The sequence below is a fragment of the Telopea speciosissima genome, chromosome 4 (assembly GCF_018873765.1).
Source record: "Telopea speciosissima isolate NSW1024214 ecotype Mountain lineage chromosome 4, Tspe_v1, whole genome shotgun sequence".
NCBI classification, from domain to species: Eukaryota; Viridiplantae; Streptophyta; class Magnoliopsida; order Proteales; family Proteaceae; genus Telopea; species Telopea speciosissima.
The window spans coordinates 59,647,670-59,666,782 of record NC_057919.1 but is presented as its reverse complement, the minus strand read 5'-3'; the positions used below and the strand labels follow the sequence as shown (position 1 = coordinate 59,666,782).

Sequence of the window (19,113 nt, the reverse complement as noted above, 5' to 3'; positions counted from 1 at the left end):
TGCTTGTTATTTTTTCATAAGTAATCATACCTATGCTGACTGGAAACTGCAAATTAGGAGCCATAACCATGTCTGGCACATCACTTTCAAGTACAAATGCCATAGATGGGTAGTGCCCTTGCTATCCAGGCAATGTAACTCATGCTGGAAAATTATCTAAAATGCTTGACTTTGACCCATTTCATGTTGGGAGAAAAAAGAATTGAGATATTTTCTAGGAAAACTAGAAGACAGAAATGGAAATGCTTAACAAGTAATGATTCTTCATTGGTAATGTCTGTAAAGTAAAAGTTTAGTGACTAACATTTTGGGGCAGAGATGTTAAAAGAAGCCAATAATTAAATAATTTCTACCTCTTTTGTTTTATCCCCTTTAATGATGGCACCTTTTAAATCGTATGCCTCAAACTTCTGCAAAAAACAAGAAGCATACTGATGTTAACAGATTGAAGAGATGGATTGTATCAACTATCAACATAGAGGGAAGAAAACACACATCACACCAATACACACCCAAACACACATGCCCGTGCACACAGACACATACACACACATGCATGCATGCACAAACCACTGAATTTAAAGGCATTTAAGACTTATATCTTGAGGCCCACCTCTAGGCAAACTTCACCCAAAAAAGAAAATTGTCTCAAGGCTTAAGCTTTACACTTCGTGTAACTGTGTAAAGTATATACTGCACTTAACTCACTCCATAAAATTGTGGGATTATATGCCTCAAATACCATTTGTTTCCTATAAAAAGATTTATTTCACCATCTTTATATAAAGATGTCATATACTCTAATGTATTATTTAGTTTTAAAATAGTCATGCTTGAATGCTCACACCTTGGACCACACCTTTATTAGAAAATAAAAATACCAATGCAAATACATGACACCAAGACAATCCTCAGAAAGTTAAAGGAATGAGAAATTGAGAATATGGTTTCATAATAGATGGCACTTGATGCTTTTGGTTGGATTTGGCGTGCTCATGTGGCTGGGTCCACATAATGCTGACCTCACGAACAGGCTTGAAAAAATAAACTGGAAAAAAATGTAAAAAATAGCAGAAAACTGTAAATGGGTCACCGAGTTTGCAAAATCATTGGTCGTCTTCTGTGCACCATGAAACCGAGAACAAAGATACTTGAATCCTAGAGTTAGATGGCTGCAGCCTGTAATGACCAACGATTCTTCATGAAGAAGAAAAATCCAGAACAAGGAAAGCACATCAATGGATGCCTCGGCCTCTATTCTAAATTTCTGCTATCTTGCTCTCCACATATAAAAGCAAAACATCACTTTATATCGATATATGTTCCTTGTAACACTAAAGCAAAACTAATATCTAAAGTTGTTATTTACAAAACATTAGTCATGAAGATAAATATTTAGGATTGAATCAAGAAATCAAGTTCAAGGTGAGCTTTTATACCTGTTTAGACAAGAACTCAAGAGTAAGCTGTATGAATACTTTGTTGAGGTTATTCTTATCAATTCCAATCTGGACAAAAAGAAATAGAAATACAAATCAAATATTACTGTGGACATCTTTAAACCTGGAAAAGAGAAAAAAAAGGTAGCCTCAATGCCCAATACTCTAGGGCATCGACTTTTCATAACTATGTACCGCTTCTTAACTGCCCAACATTTTGCGCTAAGTCTCGAATAGGGGTAAATATAAACCACGGCAACACACAACAAAGACCAACTAACTGGGGTCGACCGCATGGATATATATATATATATTCTCTGATGAACCAGTTTGCATTAAGAGGCCTATGTCATTTTCCTAGTTTCAAGGTGTTGAAATATGTATTTATAGGGGCAAAATGTCTTTGTACTCTGTTTTATTTTTCTTTTACTTGTACTCTTTGCTATGTCATTTTATGTAAGGGCATATTTGTCCTTTATTATTTTGGATTCTACTATAAATATATTAGGGGCAGACCTGCGGCAGATTATTCAATTCTGTCCGAAGGTTCTCTCCCCTCTTGGAACTTGCGTGGTCTTCTTCCTCCTCTCTTCTTCTCTCTTCTCTTCCTCTATTCCTCTATGCTCTGATCTATCCTCTTTTTGTGTTACTAATGGAATAATCCATCAAACTAGTTGCTCTTATACCCCTCAACAAAATGGGGTAGTGGAGCGGAAAAATAGGCACTTACTTGAAGTTGCCCGGGCTCTCATGTTGCATATGCTTGTGCCCAAACATTTTTGGTGCGATGCAGTTCTTACTGCTTGTTTTTTTATTAACCGAATGCCTTTGTCTGTTTTGGGCAACAAGTTTCCTTTTTCTATTTTGTTTCCGGGTGTTTCGAGTTTTAACTTGCCTCCTCGTGTTTTTGGCTGCGTTTGTTTTGTTCATAATCACCATCTCCATGGTGATAAATTGGACCCTCAGTCAACCAAGTGTGTCTTCTTGGGTTACTCTAGGACCCAGAAGGGATATAGGTGTTAGACGCCAGTTTGTCAGTGCGGATGTCACCTTCTTCGAAGGTACATCCTATTTTTCTGATCAGCCTACCGTGTCTAGTGATCCATTAGTTATGTCTACTCCTCCTCCCATTCCCGCCATTGTTCCTTTGTCTCCTCTACTACAGGTGTACTAGTGCAAGAGGCACTTTGGGCAAATCCATTCAGATCAGACTGGCCCCTCAGCATCGCTTCCTGTACCTTCCTCAACCTCTGGTGGAGATCCGCTCTTACCTACTCCTCCTGATGACTTACCAGCTGATCCGGATCCTACTGAACTACCCATTGCCACTCGAAAGGTAAAAGTTCCTATACACAAAAGTCTTTAGTTGTCTATCCCATTGAGAAATTTGTCTCCTTGTCCCATCTTCCGTCCTGTCCTCGTAGTTTTGCTACTACTTTGTCTTCTTACACTGTTCCTCGCACTCACACTGAGGCTCTTACTATCCCTGCTTGGAAGACTACCATGGATGTAGAAATGGATGCCTTACTGACTCGACATACATGGGAGTTAGTAGATTTACCTCCTGGTAAAGACCTAGTCAAGTGTCGATGGATGTATACTATTAAGTATCATTTTGATGGGTCTGTTGAGCGGCTTAAAGCTCGTCTGGTTGCTAAGGGGTACACCCAGACTTATGGGGTTGACTATTTTGAGACCTTCTCTCCTGTGGCTAGGCTGAATTCGGTTCGCCTCATTATTTCTCTTGCTGTGAATTTTGATCGGCCTTTGTACCAGTTGGACATTAAAAATGCTTTTCTTTATGGTGACCTGCTTGAAGAGGTCTATATGGAGCAACCTCCCGGGTATGTTGCTCAGGGGGAGAATAGTAGACACGTGTGTAGGCTGCACAAGGCCATTTATGGGCTGAAACAGTCTCCCCGAGCATGGTTTGAGAAGTTTAGTTCTGTTGTGACTGATTTTGGTTTTATCCAGTGCTTCTCAAACCATTCTGTGTTTGTTCGTCGCTAAGGAGAGAAGTTAGTTGTTCTGGTTGTTTATGTTGATGACATCATTGTGTCAGGAAATGATGAGAGTGGGATCAAGGAGGTGAAAGTTACTTGCAGCAGCATTTTCAAACTAAAGACTTGGGCCAGCTTCACTACTTCCTTGGGATTGAGGTTATCCGAAGTAAAAAAGGAATCAGCCTGTCCCAAAGGAAATATGTATTAGACCTTTTGACCGAAGCTGGTGTGCTTGCTGCAAAACCAGTAGATATTCCTATGGATCCTAATCACAAGTTTGGCTCTGATGATGGTCTTAAGGATATTCATGCTTACAGAAGCTTGGTTGGAAAATTGCTGTATTTGACTGTCACTAGACCAGACATATCCTATGCAGTTGGGGTTCTTAGCCAGTTTATGCAGTACCCTTCTAAGTCTCACTGGGATGTAGCAATTTGGGTTCTTCGGTATTTGAAGGGTGCCCCTAAAAGGGACTGATTTATCGTCCAAATAAACATATGGAACTTGTTGCCTATTCTGATGCAAATTGGGCAGGTTCGGCTAGTGACCGCTAGTTTAGACTCCATTTGTTTCTTCATTTGATCAGATAGCTGATGTGTTCACAAAGTCCTTGTTTGCCCCGGGTTTCGGTCGTGTTGTAACAAGCTGAGCATGGGTGATATATATGCTCCAGCTTGAGGGGGAGTGTTGAAATATGTATTTATAGGGGCAAAATTGTCTTTGTACTCTGTTTTATTGTTCTTTTACTTCTACTCTTTGCTATGTCGTTTTATGTAAGGGCATATCTGTCCTTTATTATTTTGGATTCTAATATAAATATATGAGGGGCAGACCTGCGGCAGATTATTCAATTCTGTCCGCAGGTTCTCTCTCCTCTTGGAACTTGCGTGGTCTTCTTCCTCCTCTCTTCTTCTCTCTTCTCTTCCTCTATTCCTCTATGCTCTGATCTGATTACTAAGTTCTGGTTTACTAACACAAGGTAAGGAGGCCGTTTGAAATTTTATATAAGATGGAGATAAGCAAATTCATAAAGATTAAATGTGTCTAATCAATAGAAGATCTCTTTGATATTGATGGAAGATTAAAGTAAACAAAAATACGGTAGATCAATGGCATGGGAATAGACATTTCAGTAGCTACAAAGCAGTCCATCACTATTCTTTAGGATTAATTTTGGATGATAAAACTAATCCGTTTTGGTGATTTTGATGCCATTCAAAAGGCTATTCGGTTACCTATCCCATGGGACCAAGATATTGCGATCTTGAGCTATATCGAGAAAGTTATTGACTGATTATTGGATGGGTGTCCATCTGCGACTTAGTTAGAATATCAAGGATATTTTATTTATTGTAGTAATAAAAATTAGCTATTAGATTAGAATAGAGGGTCAAGATTAGTTCTTAGAAGGGTTTTCCTTATACAAGCATTGAATGGCCAAAAGCTAAGTAGGAGTTCTTGTTATTCTTTAAAAAAAGCAGAGATCTTTCTTTCTTATTTTCTCCCCATGGGGTTTAAGAAACCTAGGTGCTACTTTGTTTATTAAATTTCAAAGTATGGCTGGTTTGCTTGGTTCCCTTGTCGATTCCACCTACTAAGCTCATCTGTCTAGCTCACTCTCTTATGATAATGCATATACATATAGTCATCAAACTGATAGTTACCAGACGAGCTCGCAGCGTTCGTATTTTAACCACTGGCTCAATCAATTCCCAGTAAACACTACTCCACTTTGATTCTCTTTGTTTAATTTCATTCTTAAGGCCCTGTCAAATATCAAATTGGAAAATAATGGCATTAATATTTTTTTTAAAAGGAAAAAAAAGCAACACAACATTCATTCTTGAGCACAAATGCAACGATTGTTGATATATAATAGAGAGCAGTGGACAACAAAAGAATGGAAACTTACTGAGTACATATTCTCTGTAACTAGTTTCCTTACAGATGTTTTGTCCCCAATGGCTATTAAAGTGTTTATCTGAGGAAAAATAATACTATAGAAAATGAGAATTAAAACTAACATATGATTATAATATTACATACAAGTCGAATGGAAGGTTTCAAGGAGCAGCTCCATCAATCAAAGCAAGATGGCATTTGGCCGACTCCAAAAGGTCCATTACGAGGAAGGCAAGCCAAAGTGATTGAATAATTCAAAAGGCATGGACCCCAAAGCAGAACTAACCAGTATAAGAGCCTAATGAGTGGATAAATTAACCATGACCATAGGAGCTAAACCAACTAATTATGTGTACACAATTGCTTGAGACTAACAAACATTATGTACTACTGAACTCATCCAGTATAGTGGGCCAAGATTTTGCTTAGTCACGGCTCATGTTGGCAACATGGATCCTCTATATTTGTTGCTTCGGCTTTGAGTAGCTTTCATAAAGCTACTCTTGAGTAGGTGGGGAAAAGCAAGGGGGTATATCAATGACAACAATGCAAGTTTTTGTATGCACCTGCCCATCAGATACTTTTTCCCCATTTTCATGGCAGCGCACAGTATGCTATAGGGAATCTGATTATTGATGTTCAAATTGTGTCACCATGGAATGTTGTCAACAAACTCGCTAATGCAAACAAATAAGCCAAATAAGGCATGCCCAGTGCACGAGGCTCCCACCATTGCGGGGTCTGGGGAGGGTCATAATGTACGCAGCCTTACCCCTGCTTTCGTAGAGAGGATATTTCCAGAAAACAAATAAGCCAAATAGCTTAATAAAAATCAAAACTAAAAATTAGAACATAAGATCACCTCCTTGTATAGCTGTACCGCCTCTCGATAAAACTTCTGCTTGTTATATCCAGATTTCCTTAATTTATTAATAGCATAAGCACTTTTGAGCTGCAAACATTAAAGCCCAGAAAAATTCATGACTACTTATATCTTTTTGGGGTTAAGCTGGAATTAAATCCATGAACTACTGGCTGTGATGCAGCACATAAACCACTTCAGTCACTGGAGGAATCTCATCAGTAACTATGCATGTCTTAGAAAGAGAGTAGCAACGAAAATGATGTGTAAACTGATGCTTTTAAGTTTTAACTAGAAAAACCATATGTGCATTTTAGATTAACCACTCATATTTAATTATTCACAATGTAGAATAGCCAGGTAGCTTATTTTTCTTTACACAAAAAAGAATGCCACGTAAAGGGATTTTTTTTTTGGGGGGGGGGGGGGATAATAGTGACATGTTATATATTTTGTTTCCCTACATATTGTTCTGAGTTTTACACTAAAACCTTTTATAACGCCTCCATGAGAGAACTATAACTGCAAGCAATCAAATGGTACCTCTAGAATCATATCCTCCTTTGTTCTTTTCCAACCACTTCTTGTGAACCATCTGCTTCAAAAATTATCAAAAAGTCAGTAAAAACCCACAAAATCACAATTCTCTAAGAACAAAAAGCATGCAAGAAATATCATTATGCACAAGCCTTTCTTTGGGTATGAATAATGATCATTTAGATTGTGCGATTTGATGTAAATATAACAATTCACATAAAATTTTATAATAATACTAGATGTAAAGCAGCTGCATTAGAAAGAATTTGAGGAGTTCCCAGATTTCTGGGCACAACCTGCCAACCAAGTCCCAAGTCTACGCATGTGAAAGAGAAACCATATATGTCCATTTTTTTTAAAAATTTGGGAGGTGTTGAGAACCGTGGGATTAGAATAACCTTACATTAGGTTACATTAGGTTTTACTTTATTTTCCCTTTTAACTTTTTTACCCCTTTAGGGTTATAACTACATTATAAATAAGAAAACCTGTATCATTAATGACAAATCACATCATTCCCAAGGTACTAACACTCGGAACTCGGTACCAACTCAACCCTTGGAAAAACTGAGTCGAGTCGAGATCTCGCCGCGTTGGTGCATTTTTTTTTTCCCGACTCGAAGCCTCAACTCGGTGGGTTTTAAACCTAGTTTGGGTCTGAAACTTGATATTCAACCTATTTTAGGCCATTTAAACACAATAGCACTATCAGATTTTGCCAAAACAAAGTCCAAATATGAGTTTCACTTCGGACCATAAGTTGCTAGGCGACAACGTACTTAAATACCCTACTCTACACATAGTTTAGTAATAGAAAGCAATCAAAACATTCAATTAATGTAAAACAACTTAAATAAGCATTAGAAATGTTAAAGTGTACAATACATCAATCTTTAAACAAATGTTACATTTTTAATGGGTGAAAAAATAAAATGACTCTATGAGGCTGTAGAGCATCCAAAGTTGTCCAAAATACATGAAAATCACTTCCAAACAATCACTATTCATCCTATTTTTTTCAAATTCTTTTTTCAAAAAAATCATTGTGTGCAGGAAATATAATAAAAATAATAATAACAGAAAAAAAATTCAGACCCCATCAAGTGATAGATCATCCAAGTTATGTAACGTATCTTAAAATGACATGAATCTACCAAGGATTGAACAATTTTTTTTGAAAAAATAGATTTGGGGAAAAATAGTTTACCTTTGAAAAATCCTTCAAATTTTTGATGAATCTTGAAGATTTGTAGTTGAATCTTCCATATGTGCAGCTGAATCACCTCTCCCACAAGTTACAAGTTCAAATCCATAGCCAAAATGACTCAAGTTCAAGTCACAGCCTTCAAATGGAGAAGAAAAGAGGCTCTGGACAAAACTCGATCGAGTTTTGTCGAGTCTCGTCGAGTTAGGTGAACTTTAAAGTGTTAGATGGGTCAAGATCTGGGTCAAACCGAGATCCGAGATCTCGCCAAGAAAGTGTAATTTTTAATATCGTATAGGGACTCGACTTGGTTTCTCAAAAAATGGAGATCTCGCGAGTTCTTGAACCATGATCATTCCTCAACCTCGGATTCTGAACTTGGTATCAGAGTCCAAAACCCTAGAAAGTTTTCTCATTTTCCGCGTTACTCTTCTCCACCACTGTTGCCGCCTATTGGAGGCCATTGCCTCCTCGTCTTGTATGGTAGACAACACCTGAACCATGTAACCCTAGTTTTTTCTCTCCATCGCGCCTCACTTACTGCACATTCTCCCACCACCGCGACCACATTTTTGGTCGCCTCTTGTCGTGCCTTTCCTGCAGTGAGCACTAAGCAGTGACCCCTCTGGTCGCCTCTCGATGCTGCCGTCGCGATCCAATCGACGCGACCCAAGTTGCCACGCCTCTGTTCGCCGGCCTCTATCACCAATGCCACCACGACCCAGTCGTTGCACCTTCTTCGTCCTTCGTGACTCTACTCGTCGCACCTCTGTCCACCGGCCTGTATCGCCAGTGCCACTGCAACCCTAGTCGCCACGGCTCTCTCGCCGGCCTCCCTTATCGCTGCCTCGACCCGCCGGGACCCACAAAGTCGCCACCCCTCTCACTGGCCTGGTTCTCTTGTCGATGCCACCGCAGCCTTCCTTGTTGTCGCGCCCCTTCCACCGGTCTCTCCTACAGCCGGTGTTGCATGCTTTTCTGGTTGTAGAGTGATACTCCTACTTTGCAGTTACCATGGCCAATGAAAATGCTAGTGCTACCTCCACCGATGTGCCCTCCACTAGCATAACTGAGGTACACCCACTTGGTTGTTCAAGTAACTCTGGGCATCATACTCTCCAACCTAGCCCCATGAAGTTAAATGGTCAGAACTACCTCACCTGGACCCATGCATCTCTTCTCACACTCTGGGGACACAATTACTCTAGCCTCATTATAGGAGGCACCCCAAGCCAACGGATCCTACTACAACTACCACATGGTCATCTAATGATGTGTTGGTTATGTCTTTCCTGCTCAACTCTGTGAAACCATCCGTTAGTCCCAGCTTTGTTCTCTTTAATTCTGCCAAGGAACTATGGGATGCAGTTTGACAGACCTACTCGCAAGCAGGGAATTATGCCCAAATATATGAGATATAACGTCAGGTTCGTAGCACTACTCAGAAGGAGCTATCTCTCACTGCCTACTATTCTGCCTTGACCACTCTTTGGCAGCAATTAGACTTTTATTGATGCTGGTACATTTCAGAAGGAGAGGGAGATGGAATGTGTGCATGAATTTATGACCGGCTTGAACCCTGAATATGATCAAGTTCGGGTATAGATACTAGAGCGTGATACATTCCCTACTCTTCTTCAGGCATATAATTTGGTTCAGTCCGAAGAACAATTGTTATGATGCTGCCAGCTATTCCCGTATGGTTTGCCTTGCTCACTACACCACCTGCACCTCTCACTGCAAATTATTCCAAGGCTCCTTCTACGCGGGAACCCGTGAAATGTAATTATTGTGGTCGCCCTTGTCATACACGGGATACTTGTTGAAAACTCCATGGGTGTCCCAAGGGTGGCCACAATCCTAAACAGGGCATGACTTGTTCCCAAGCTCATCTCTCTAAAGCACCTGACAATTGCCCTGCTCCCTCTACTACAACATCTCTCTCCAGATCAAATGGCTGCTATCCAAAAATTGGAAACATAGCTGACCACTAGTTCTTCCTCTTCTCATGTCTCTAACCTTGCCTAATTAGGTAATTTCCATGTCTCTTTTACGAGTCCCTTATGGTTGATTAACTTTGGTGCTACTGACCACATGACTAGTAACCCAGAGGCCTTCTCAACCTATTCTCCTTGCTCTAGCCGGGATAAGGTACGCGTTGCCAATAGGTCTATGTTCTCCATTTCGGGTAAAGGTTTAGTTTCCTATTCTTCCCATCTTTCCTCTGTTTTACATGTCCCAAAATTACGTGCAAACTTATTATCCATTTACTATTTAACCAACAAGTTGTGTTGTTCTGTTCAATTTTTTTTATACTCATTGCTTATTTCAGGATCTGGTGACGGGTGCAACGATTGGGTATGGTCGGGTCTGTGATGGTCTTTATTAATTGGAATCTACACCAATAGTACCACTCCCATCTTCATCTCACACCCACCGTTCTGATAGCGCATTGACAAAGCTTCATTACTGGCACCGCCGTTTGGGACATCCTTCTTTTCATATTTTACGTTCTATGTTTCTAGACTTAGTTAAAGTTTGGGGTTTAGAACAACTACATTGTGATGTGTGTGAATTTGCTAAATACACTAGAAACTCTTATCCTATTAGTGATGTTAAAAGTAATGTTCCCTTTTCCATTATTCATTTTGAGATATGGGGTCTCTCTAGGACTGTTGATCGTAATGGTTTTCGTTGGTTCATTACATTTATTGACAATTGCACTCATCTCACATGGGTTTACCTTCTACATAATAAATCTGATGCCTTTTCTTGCTTTCAATCTTTCCATGCCATGATTCGAATTCAATTTAATGCCACTATTAGGGTTCTTCAAAGTGATTATGGTACAAAATATATTGATAGTAGGGTTCAGCAATATCATGCTTCCCATTGCATACTCTCCCAAACTTCTTGTGTTAGGACACCAGAACAGAATGACATTCTTGAAAGGAAAAATCGTCATCTCCTAGACGTGACTCGTGCCTTGTTGTTTACTACTAGTTTCCCTAAAACCTATTGGGGAGATGTTGTCCTTACTGCTCCCTACCTTATTAATAGGGTTCTCTCTAGTATCCTCAATTTTAAGACACCTCTCTCCTTTCTTCTGGACCCCACCATTGCCTCCTCCCTTCCTCCCAAAATATTTGGGTGTGTTTGTTTTGCCCATAACTCCTCCCCTTCTCGGTCTAAACTGAATCTCCGAGCTCGTTGGTGTATTTTACTTGGTTAATCGGCCTTTCAAAAGGGTTATAAATGTTATTCCCTCCTTCTCACCATCTTTATGTCACCAAGGATGTCACCTTCCATGAGTCTGAACCATATTTAACGATACATCTTCAGGGGGAGAGTCTTGAGGAAGAGTTGCCGTTACCAGTAGTCCCTATGGTTATTGATAGCCTTCCAGTTAAAGTTCAGGGGGAGCCTACAATTGACAGTACCAGTAGTGAGGGGGAGATGCTGGTTCACTCTGCTTTAGGTCCAAAAATGATAACCTACACTCGGAATAGATCCAAGAAAAAGGGTACCATGAACGACCAACCACTATCCACTGTGACGTCTTCACCAGATTTGCCTTCACCATCAGGTAATATCTCTCTACTTCTGATAATGTGCCTGATATTGCTAACCCTATGCATGATAATCGTCCCATTGCTATTAGAGAAGGCGTTCGTTCCTGTATTCAACATCCCATTTCCCACTTTTCTCTTATGAATCTATATCACTCTCAATCGGGCCTTTTTTTCCTCTTTGTCTTCTACGTTTATTCCACAAGATTGGAAAGAAGCCATCAAAGATCCAAAGTGAAAGGCTGCCATGCTGGAAGCATAGTTCGAAAACTCGTTTCGTTTCGGTGTTTCGGGCTGACCGAAATTTCGGATATTTCGGTCGAAATTTTGCATTTTTCTGTTATGTTTCGGTGGGTTTCTTCCAAGCTCAGCTGCATCCGTCAAAGGCCCTCCATGGATAACCGTAAGAACAGGCACATTGTGATTTTTTGGGGCCTAGATATTGCCCTTTTGCGGCCTACCTCCTTTGCGTAGGCTGGTTGGCCGCCCCTTTCCCCTCCCCCTCTCTCTCTCTCCTTTTTCCTTTTTCTTTTTTGTATATTGGTTCTCTTTCCCTGCCCCCCTTGGGGTTCGGTAATATATTCATTTACCAAATAAAAAACACATTTAAATGTTCGAATTGCAAAAATAGTCACCCAAAGTGGTGTTTTGGATTTGCAACATTGATTGGCAATGTACAGTCGAATCCTAATGTATAACTTAGTTAATTACACATAAACATTGTTTAAGACTTTAAGTACTAGAGGACATAATAAATTAAGGATTAATAAGCAATTTAAACAAGTAAATTGACTTAGAAGTTGGAAACATAAAGTGAATGACTCATAAGTCATGACTTAAGTCATAATATTAAGTACAATAAGTAAATAACAAGTTAAGAAAATGATATCAATATGACAATATCCCCAATAGTCCAATACAAGTCAAGTAGTCATCTAGTGACTCAAATGTTTACAAATATTCTAATAATAATTACTCCGACGTCCAGGATCGACTCATAGTCCAATGGAGCCGACATGCATTGTTCTCCGCCTGTAGGACAAATGAATGCCACGACATAGTATGGGAGAAGAAACGACCGAGACTAACGAGGAGAAAAAAACCCAAAAAAACCAGAGCTTGTTAAGTCTCGGAGACTAACGAGTTCTGGTATTTATAAAGCTACTTTTGAAAAAATAATCTCGATATCTCGCGAGATTTTGATTTTGTCTCGAGATATCGCGAGATGGTCGAAATTTCGACCGAGTTTTTGCATTTTTTTAATTTGAGCTTGTGTTTCGTTTCGGTCAGGTCGAGATACTCGAAATATTCGAGATCTTATCCAAGATTTCGTGAGATTTAGTACTATGGCTGGAAGAAATGCAAGCCTAGGACAAAAATGGTACCTGGGAACTTGTCCCTCGCCCAAAGGGAAGAAGTTGGTTGGATGCAGATGGGTGTTTATAGTCAAGCAAAGGGCAGATGGCACCATTGAGAGATACAAGGCACGTCTAGTAGCCAAGGGCTTCACCCAAACCTATGGGATTGATTATCAAGAAACCTTTGTAACTGTGGCAAAGATGAATTCGATTAGGGCATTGTTATCATTTGCTGCCAATCTGGGGTGGAACCTTCAACAGTTGGAGCCAATAATGCTTTTTTAAATGGAAACCTTGAAGAAGAAGTCTACATGGACTTACCTCTAGGTTTGGCTTCCGCAACTAATATTGGCCGTGTTTGCAGATTGCAAAAGTCCCTTTATGGACTCAAAAAATCTCCTAGGAGTGGTTTGATCGCATCCTGAAAGCCATGCAGAAGTTTGGATATCAACAAAGCTAAGCTGATCATACTCTGTCTGTGAAAAGAAGTGGTACCCAAATTATAACCCTCATTGTGTATGTAGAAGATATAACGATCACTGGGAAAAACGATGCCGAAATCTCCCATCTTAAATCACAGTTAACAAAGGAGTTTGAAACAAATGATCTAGGACCTCTTCGGTACTTTCTTGGGATTGAAATTGCAAGATCAAACAAGGGCATTTTATTTCCCAACAAAAGTACGTCTTGGCCCTTCTCAATGAAACAGAAATGATTGAATGTAAGTCTACAGACTCTCCGGTGAAGTTAATCACTAGCTGTGCAGTGCCATGAGTGATCCGGTTGATAGAGAATAGTATCAGAGACTCGTTGGTCGGCTAATTTACGTGTCTCATACTAGACCTGATATTGCCTATGCTGTGAGCATTGTTAGTCGGTTCCTCCATGATCCTAGGACATCTCACCTTGATGTTGTGCACCGTATATTGAGGCATTTGAAGTCTTCCCCTGGGAAAGGTATTCTCTTCTCTAACATTGGGAACCTAAGATTGGAAGCGTTTACTGATGCCAATTGGGCTAGGTCTGTTGATGATCGGAGATCTACTTTTGGTTATTGTTCCTTCCTTGGAGGTAAACTTGTCACATGGCGAAACAAGAAACAGTCAGTTGTATCATAGTCCACTGCTGAAGCAAAGTATAGTGCCATGGCCCAAGAGATTTGTGAACTCATGTGGCTTAAGAGATTATTGAGTGATCTAGGTAATGTAGTCCTAGGTAGGACAAGTCCCACTAGGAACCAGGGGAATAGGGTTATGTAATAGGGTTGGCCAAATGGGACAGATTTGGCTAATTAGGGCCAAATTTAGGGTTAGGGTTGAGTAATGATAATGGAGTTTATAGGGTTTTAATATGCAGGTTTAGGAGGTCTTAATGATATAAAGATGTTAGGGTTTGGAGGGGTTTTAAAATTCTGCAGTTGGGCAGAATCGGGTTGCAGGTTTTAGGGTTTAATGGAGTGAGGGGATGGAGGGGTTAGAGTGGACACTATAGGCTAGGGTTAAGGTCGAGTGTGGAGAGTGATGTGGGGAATGTGGGCTGGAAGTAAGGTTTGAGGGTGAGGGCTAAATCTGGAATTATAAGGGAGTCCTAGTTGAGGTAGGAGTTGCAGGTTTAATGGAGTTTAGGGTTTGATGGATGGAAGGGGATGTGGGTTAGGTCTAAGGGAAGGGTAATGGCTAGGTGGAAGAAGACTTTAAAATAACTTGCAGGTTTGAACTTACTGTAATGCAGGAATAAAGACTTGATAAAACCTCCCGATCTTCACAATGCAAGGAGTCGCAGGAGTCCACCTACCCTTCACCACCTTGAGATCCACAAGGATGCAAAACTCACAGAGGAGCAGAGGCAGCAGCTCGATGGCAGCAAGCACAGCTTGAAATAGGAGATTTTTTAGTGCAGAAAATAGTGGGGGAGCCTGCCCACGATAGGTGTATTTATAGTAATAAAAGGGGCCAAAGGACCTTACAGATATTCAGATCTGGATTAGGAATCCCAGACCTGAGTCCTAGTTATAGTCATAGTCACAATATAACTCAACCCTCTTAAAATCGTGGAGGGGAGACTAAAAACAAAGTTTTAAAAAGAAATACAAAAGATGCTCTAAGAGCCAATAGAAATAAAACAAAAACAACCAATAAGAAAGAGTCACTTAAATTGGACCAGTGGTTGGACCGGTTCAATTTAAGAGCTCAAAAAAAAACTAAGTATAGAAAAAAGAAAGGCTCCAACGAAACAGCCAAGTCAAGGCTTCTTCTTCTTTCTCATGCTTGGACCTGCATCACTGGGAGTTGCTTCTAAAGATCCTATGCCCCTCTACTGTGGTAACAAGGCTGCCATCAGTATTACTCATAATCCAGTCCAGCATGACAGGACAAAACATATTGGGATCGACAGACACTTAATCAAAGAGAAGCTTGAGCAAGGAATTATCTGGATCCCTTTTGTTAGTTCTGTTAATCAACTTGCTGATGTATTTATAAAGGGTTTGAATTGTAAGGTGTTTCATCCATTGATCTCCAAGTTGGGCATTTATGATATATTTGCACCAACTTGAGGGGAGTGTCGAGAACCGTGGGATTAGAATATTAGCACCTTACAGTAGGTTACATTAGGGTCTATATTTTCCCTTTTTACCTTTTTACCCCATTAGGATTGTAACTACATTATAAATAGAGAGGACCACTGTCATTAATGACAAGTCACATCATTCCTCAACCTCTGATTCTGAACTTGAGGTTTAGTAAAGGAAGTCTCTGACCAAGACACAGTTAAGACAGACAGAATGCTTCAGAAATTAGATCAATGTGTCAATGGTTGATCTCCCGGTATTATCCATATGTTTGTTATTTTCAATTGTGTATCTTTGATTTTGATTGTTTATTTATTTAATTCTGCAGAAGCATATTTCCCATGCCACAACATACAAACATTCTACTTCAATGATCCATGTCTATTGAATTTTGTCAGGACAGTCAACAGCCACAAGTCTTCCTCTCCTCGTAGTTAATCTTCGTCCCTCATCGCTTCTTTTTGGCAAAGCTTCTATGACTGCTTGTCACCCTTTACGTCATTTAGGTGGTTAGAATCTTATTCATGTAACTGATGAGAGTCACAGCATAAGATTGCTAACAAGTCTTCAATCAAGTTCAACATTTTTTGATATTTTACTGATGTGGGACCATTATAGATGATTAGATGTTAAAGCTCCATATCAGATCAGCAGCCAACGAAGTCACTGACCCTCATGTTCCCCAACACATGAGGCCACAAAAACCCAGCCCAAGATCATTAGGCTGAAAAGGGCAAAGTTGAGAAGGTTTTTGGCAAGTTAGGGTTCTGTATTCTGTAAATGTGAGATCTTCTTAAGTAGGACAACTACTAACATAAATAAGGTTGGACATCCCATGGGGAGGATTTGATTAAACTCAAGTAAGCCTTATCCTTACTAAATGGGTTCAGCTACACGGGTCCTGTTTCACCATTCAATTCTACTCAAAGCCAAGCTTGTTTTGAAACCTAAACCATGAATACCTTTTCTCATCAATTATCTCAAAGTCATTTTACGCCTACCCAGCTCTTTTAGCTTGTCCAATCTGAATCATGTCACTACTCCTTACCACTGCATTCAAAGATCTTTGTTGCTCGTAATCGTGCTGCCTAAAACGACTTTCATTTTTATCATCTACCAGAGCTACTCCTAAATTACCTCTAATTTGTTCACTCCTTACTTTGTCTTTCTAGTTTTACCACATCTGTCTCAAAATCCTCATCTTGGCTTCACTGATGTTATTTATTTATATGGAGGAGTATTTGATTATTGATGTTCCTACAGCAGAAGATTTTGTTCTCCATTAATCTACTTTAAAAGCTTTGCTGATGTGATTGCCAATGTTACTCTTCTACGGTTTTCACATTTTTCTGAAGCTCTTCATCCAGCAACACAGGTCAGTGCTTAGAACTGTTTTGCTGATCTTATTAACAGCTTAAAAGTGTTGCAAAGTCAATTACATTGGTCTATCTGGGTACAAACCTACCAGATTCAGAAGTCTTTTGTGTTTATTGGAAGTGAAAGTCATTTTCTCATGAGTTGGATTTGAGAAGCACCCTTGGCCATTGGATGACAAAAACTTTGTTAGGGTTTGAATCCTTATGAGATTGTCTGGGGCAATGTCCTTCTATTGAAGCTTTCCATTCGCAAGTTTGAGTTTGATTGGATCATTTTTAATTTCTGAGAAGAGAGGGTCATCTATGATCAACTGTTGGGTGCTGGGAGTATGTTATTTATGATTATTGTGAGCCATACATTCACAGTTCAGATCTTTATTACTCTGGTCTTGCATCAGTAATCAGTTACTTGTCTTATCATAGTAAATGACCACATAGCTGGAGGTTCAATCCTCCAGCAAAGGAAATAAACAAGTGGAGCTTAAACCAACCTTCGCCAAAATGAAATGGGCTCGCGGGGTGCATACGGCTCATAGATAATTCCAGGACTCTGCATGGACACTTTTAAGGCCCCCTGGATACATGAAATCATAAGAGACATCCTGTCAGCGAACAAATAGCCACAATAAAAAAAATGAAAGCACATGACTATTATTGAAGATTCGAATAATCCATATGGCGGACTCTTTCATTCAAAAGGAGCTAACTCTAAAATGATCTTGAGTCCTCACCTTGACAAAGACTTGTAGTTGCATATTAAAAACCATACTGAATTTCAAATATATGCATCCTTGGCTTGTAGAAAAATAACAAAATCAAATACTATTGATTCAATGCACAAGAAGCTCAGTTAAGCATGGCCAATTACGAAAGGCCATCCAACTGTGCTGTATTAGGTTTAACCAGAAAAAAGGTGTGGCAGAAGGTCATTAGCACGGCCTACGAAAGGAGGCCTTCCTCCACATACAACCCAGTTTTGCCATTCAGCAAGACAATCCAACAGTTGGATAGATAGGATACAGTCTGGATTGGCAAATTTTAAAGCAAAAAATCATATACCCCAATGTATTGGCGTTTTCTTTTTATTTTCAGTCTGTTTCCATACCATTTGTCGTGTTTGAGGAGGTGCTTTCACTTGCGTTGTTAGCAGCCTAGTATCATTCAGAAAGAATGATAACTCTGCACCCTGAAGACAACAGAAGCATATACACATCTTTGAGAAAATTAAAGAGGAATTTTTTTTTTTTTTTCTGGCCCTCAATCTCAAAAGTGAAAGTATAAATACTAAATTAAAAAAAATATTGTTGCTAACCCATGTAATCATAAGAATTAAATCACTAAAATGGAGAGAGATACATATGAGATGGAAATTTTGGCTCAATCATTTGGATTCTATGCTCGAAGAAGTTACCATTGTAGAACGAAGGGTCGCAGAACTTCCCTGAATCCAAGGAAACGAGCTATGCTCCTTGCACGAGGAAAGCATATTACTCCTCCCATGAATGAGTACTGAAACAGAAAGCTTTGTCAACAACTAAATCAGATAACGAATCTCTTGCATTTTAATCCATAAAAGCCATATAAGTACTGTAAACCAATCGGAAATCATAACGCGTCGATACAATTTACCTTTCACATCAATGTTTGAGTCATTTCTTGAGCTTCCGTGCCTGATTAATTCAAACAAGTTTACGCTTGAAAATAATATATATATAACAAGGATGGATTGGAAAAAATTAGAAAACCAACGAAATGAAATGCAGTAAAGACTGAAACTTGTGGACTCACAGCGATGATAATTTTTGACTTTCGAGCGACCGCAAGAGATGGTTAATCGTTGATCGTCTGAAAGCCATTCGTGATTCCCAAATCCCGCTAGAAAGTTGATACTATTCCAATGCAACTCATGAAACTTGTGATCGGGAGATCTGTCTCCAAAGCCTTTTGTGCAGATTGAAATTGGTAAACATTTGCAGAGACGAACTCCTGAAAGGTTTCGAAGGGTTTAAGGGGGGAAGGATCTCATACTATTTGGTCGACTTTATTAAGTTACGAAGATACTATCTGATTTTGGTGGGACACTTTCCTGATGGCGTCAGGTTCCTCTACTGCCGTGCGGGCAGGGTAGGGCGGTCTTTACCGCCTTGCTTTGTCTGGGACAGACGGCAGTAGCAGCAGCTCAGAAGTAGAGGATCCGGATCCTGGTTATGATTTACATTTCTCCATGAAATAATGAGCAAGGTTGGTCTGACTCAGAGTGTGTTTGGTTGAAAACAAAATAAAATGAAAAAAAG

General features: G+C 39.7%; 1 protein-coding gene across 1 annotated transcript in view; it reads right to left on the bottom strand.

Annotated features, from left to right (window-relative positions):
* LOC122657388 overlaps positions 1 to 18,842 on the bottom strand; it is a 41,693-nt gene extending 22,851 nt beyond the window's left edge. Inside the window, exons 1-11 of the mRNA XM_043852081.1 lie at positions 18,608 to 18,842; positions 18,449 to 18,489; positions 18,231 to 18,328; positions 17,925 to 18,005; positions 17,311 to 17,393; positions 6,750 to 6,801; positions 6,207 to 6,296; positions 5,355 to 5,423; positions 5,107 to 5,208; positions 1,440 to 1,508; positions 354 to 410 (exon numbers count right to left, since the gene is read on the bottom strand). Of these exons, the coding sequence (XP_043708016.1) occupies positions 354 to 410; positions 1,440 to 1,508; positions 5,107 to 5,208; positions 5,355 to 5,423; positions 6,207 to 6,296; positions 6,750 to 6,801; positions 17,311 to 17,393; positions 17,925 to 18,005; positions 18,231 to 18,328; positions 18,449 to 18,489; positions 18,608 to 18,675 (810 nt within the window). The 5' untranslated portion in view covers positions 18,676 to 18,842. The remainder of the gene's footprint in view (positions 1 to 353; positions 411 to 1,439; positions 1,509 to 5,106; positions 5,209 to 5,354; positions 5,424 to 6,206; positions 6,297 to 6,749; positions 6,802 to 17,310; positions 17,394 to 17,924; positions 18,006 to 18,230; positions 18,329 to 18,448; positions 18,490 to 18,607) is intronic.
* Positions 18,843 to 19,113: the final 271 nt, after the last annotated feature.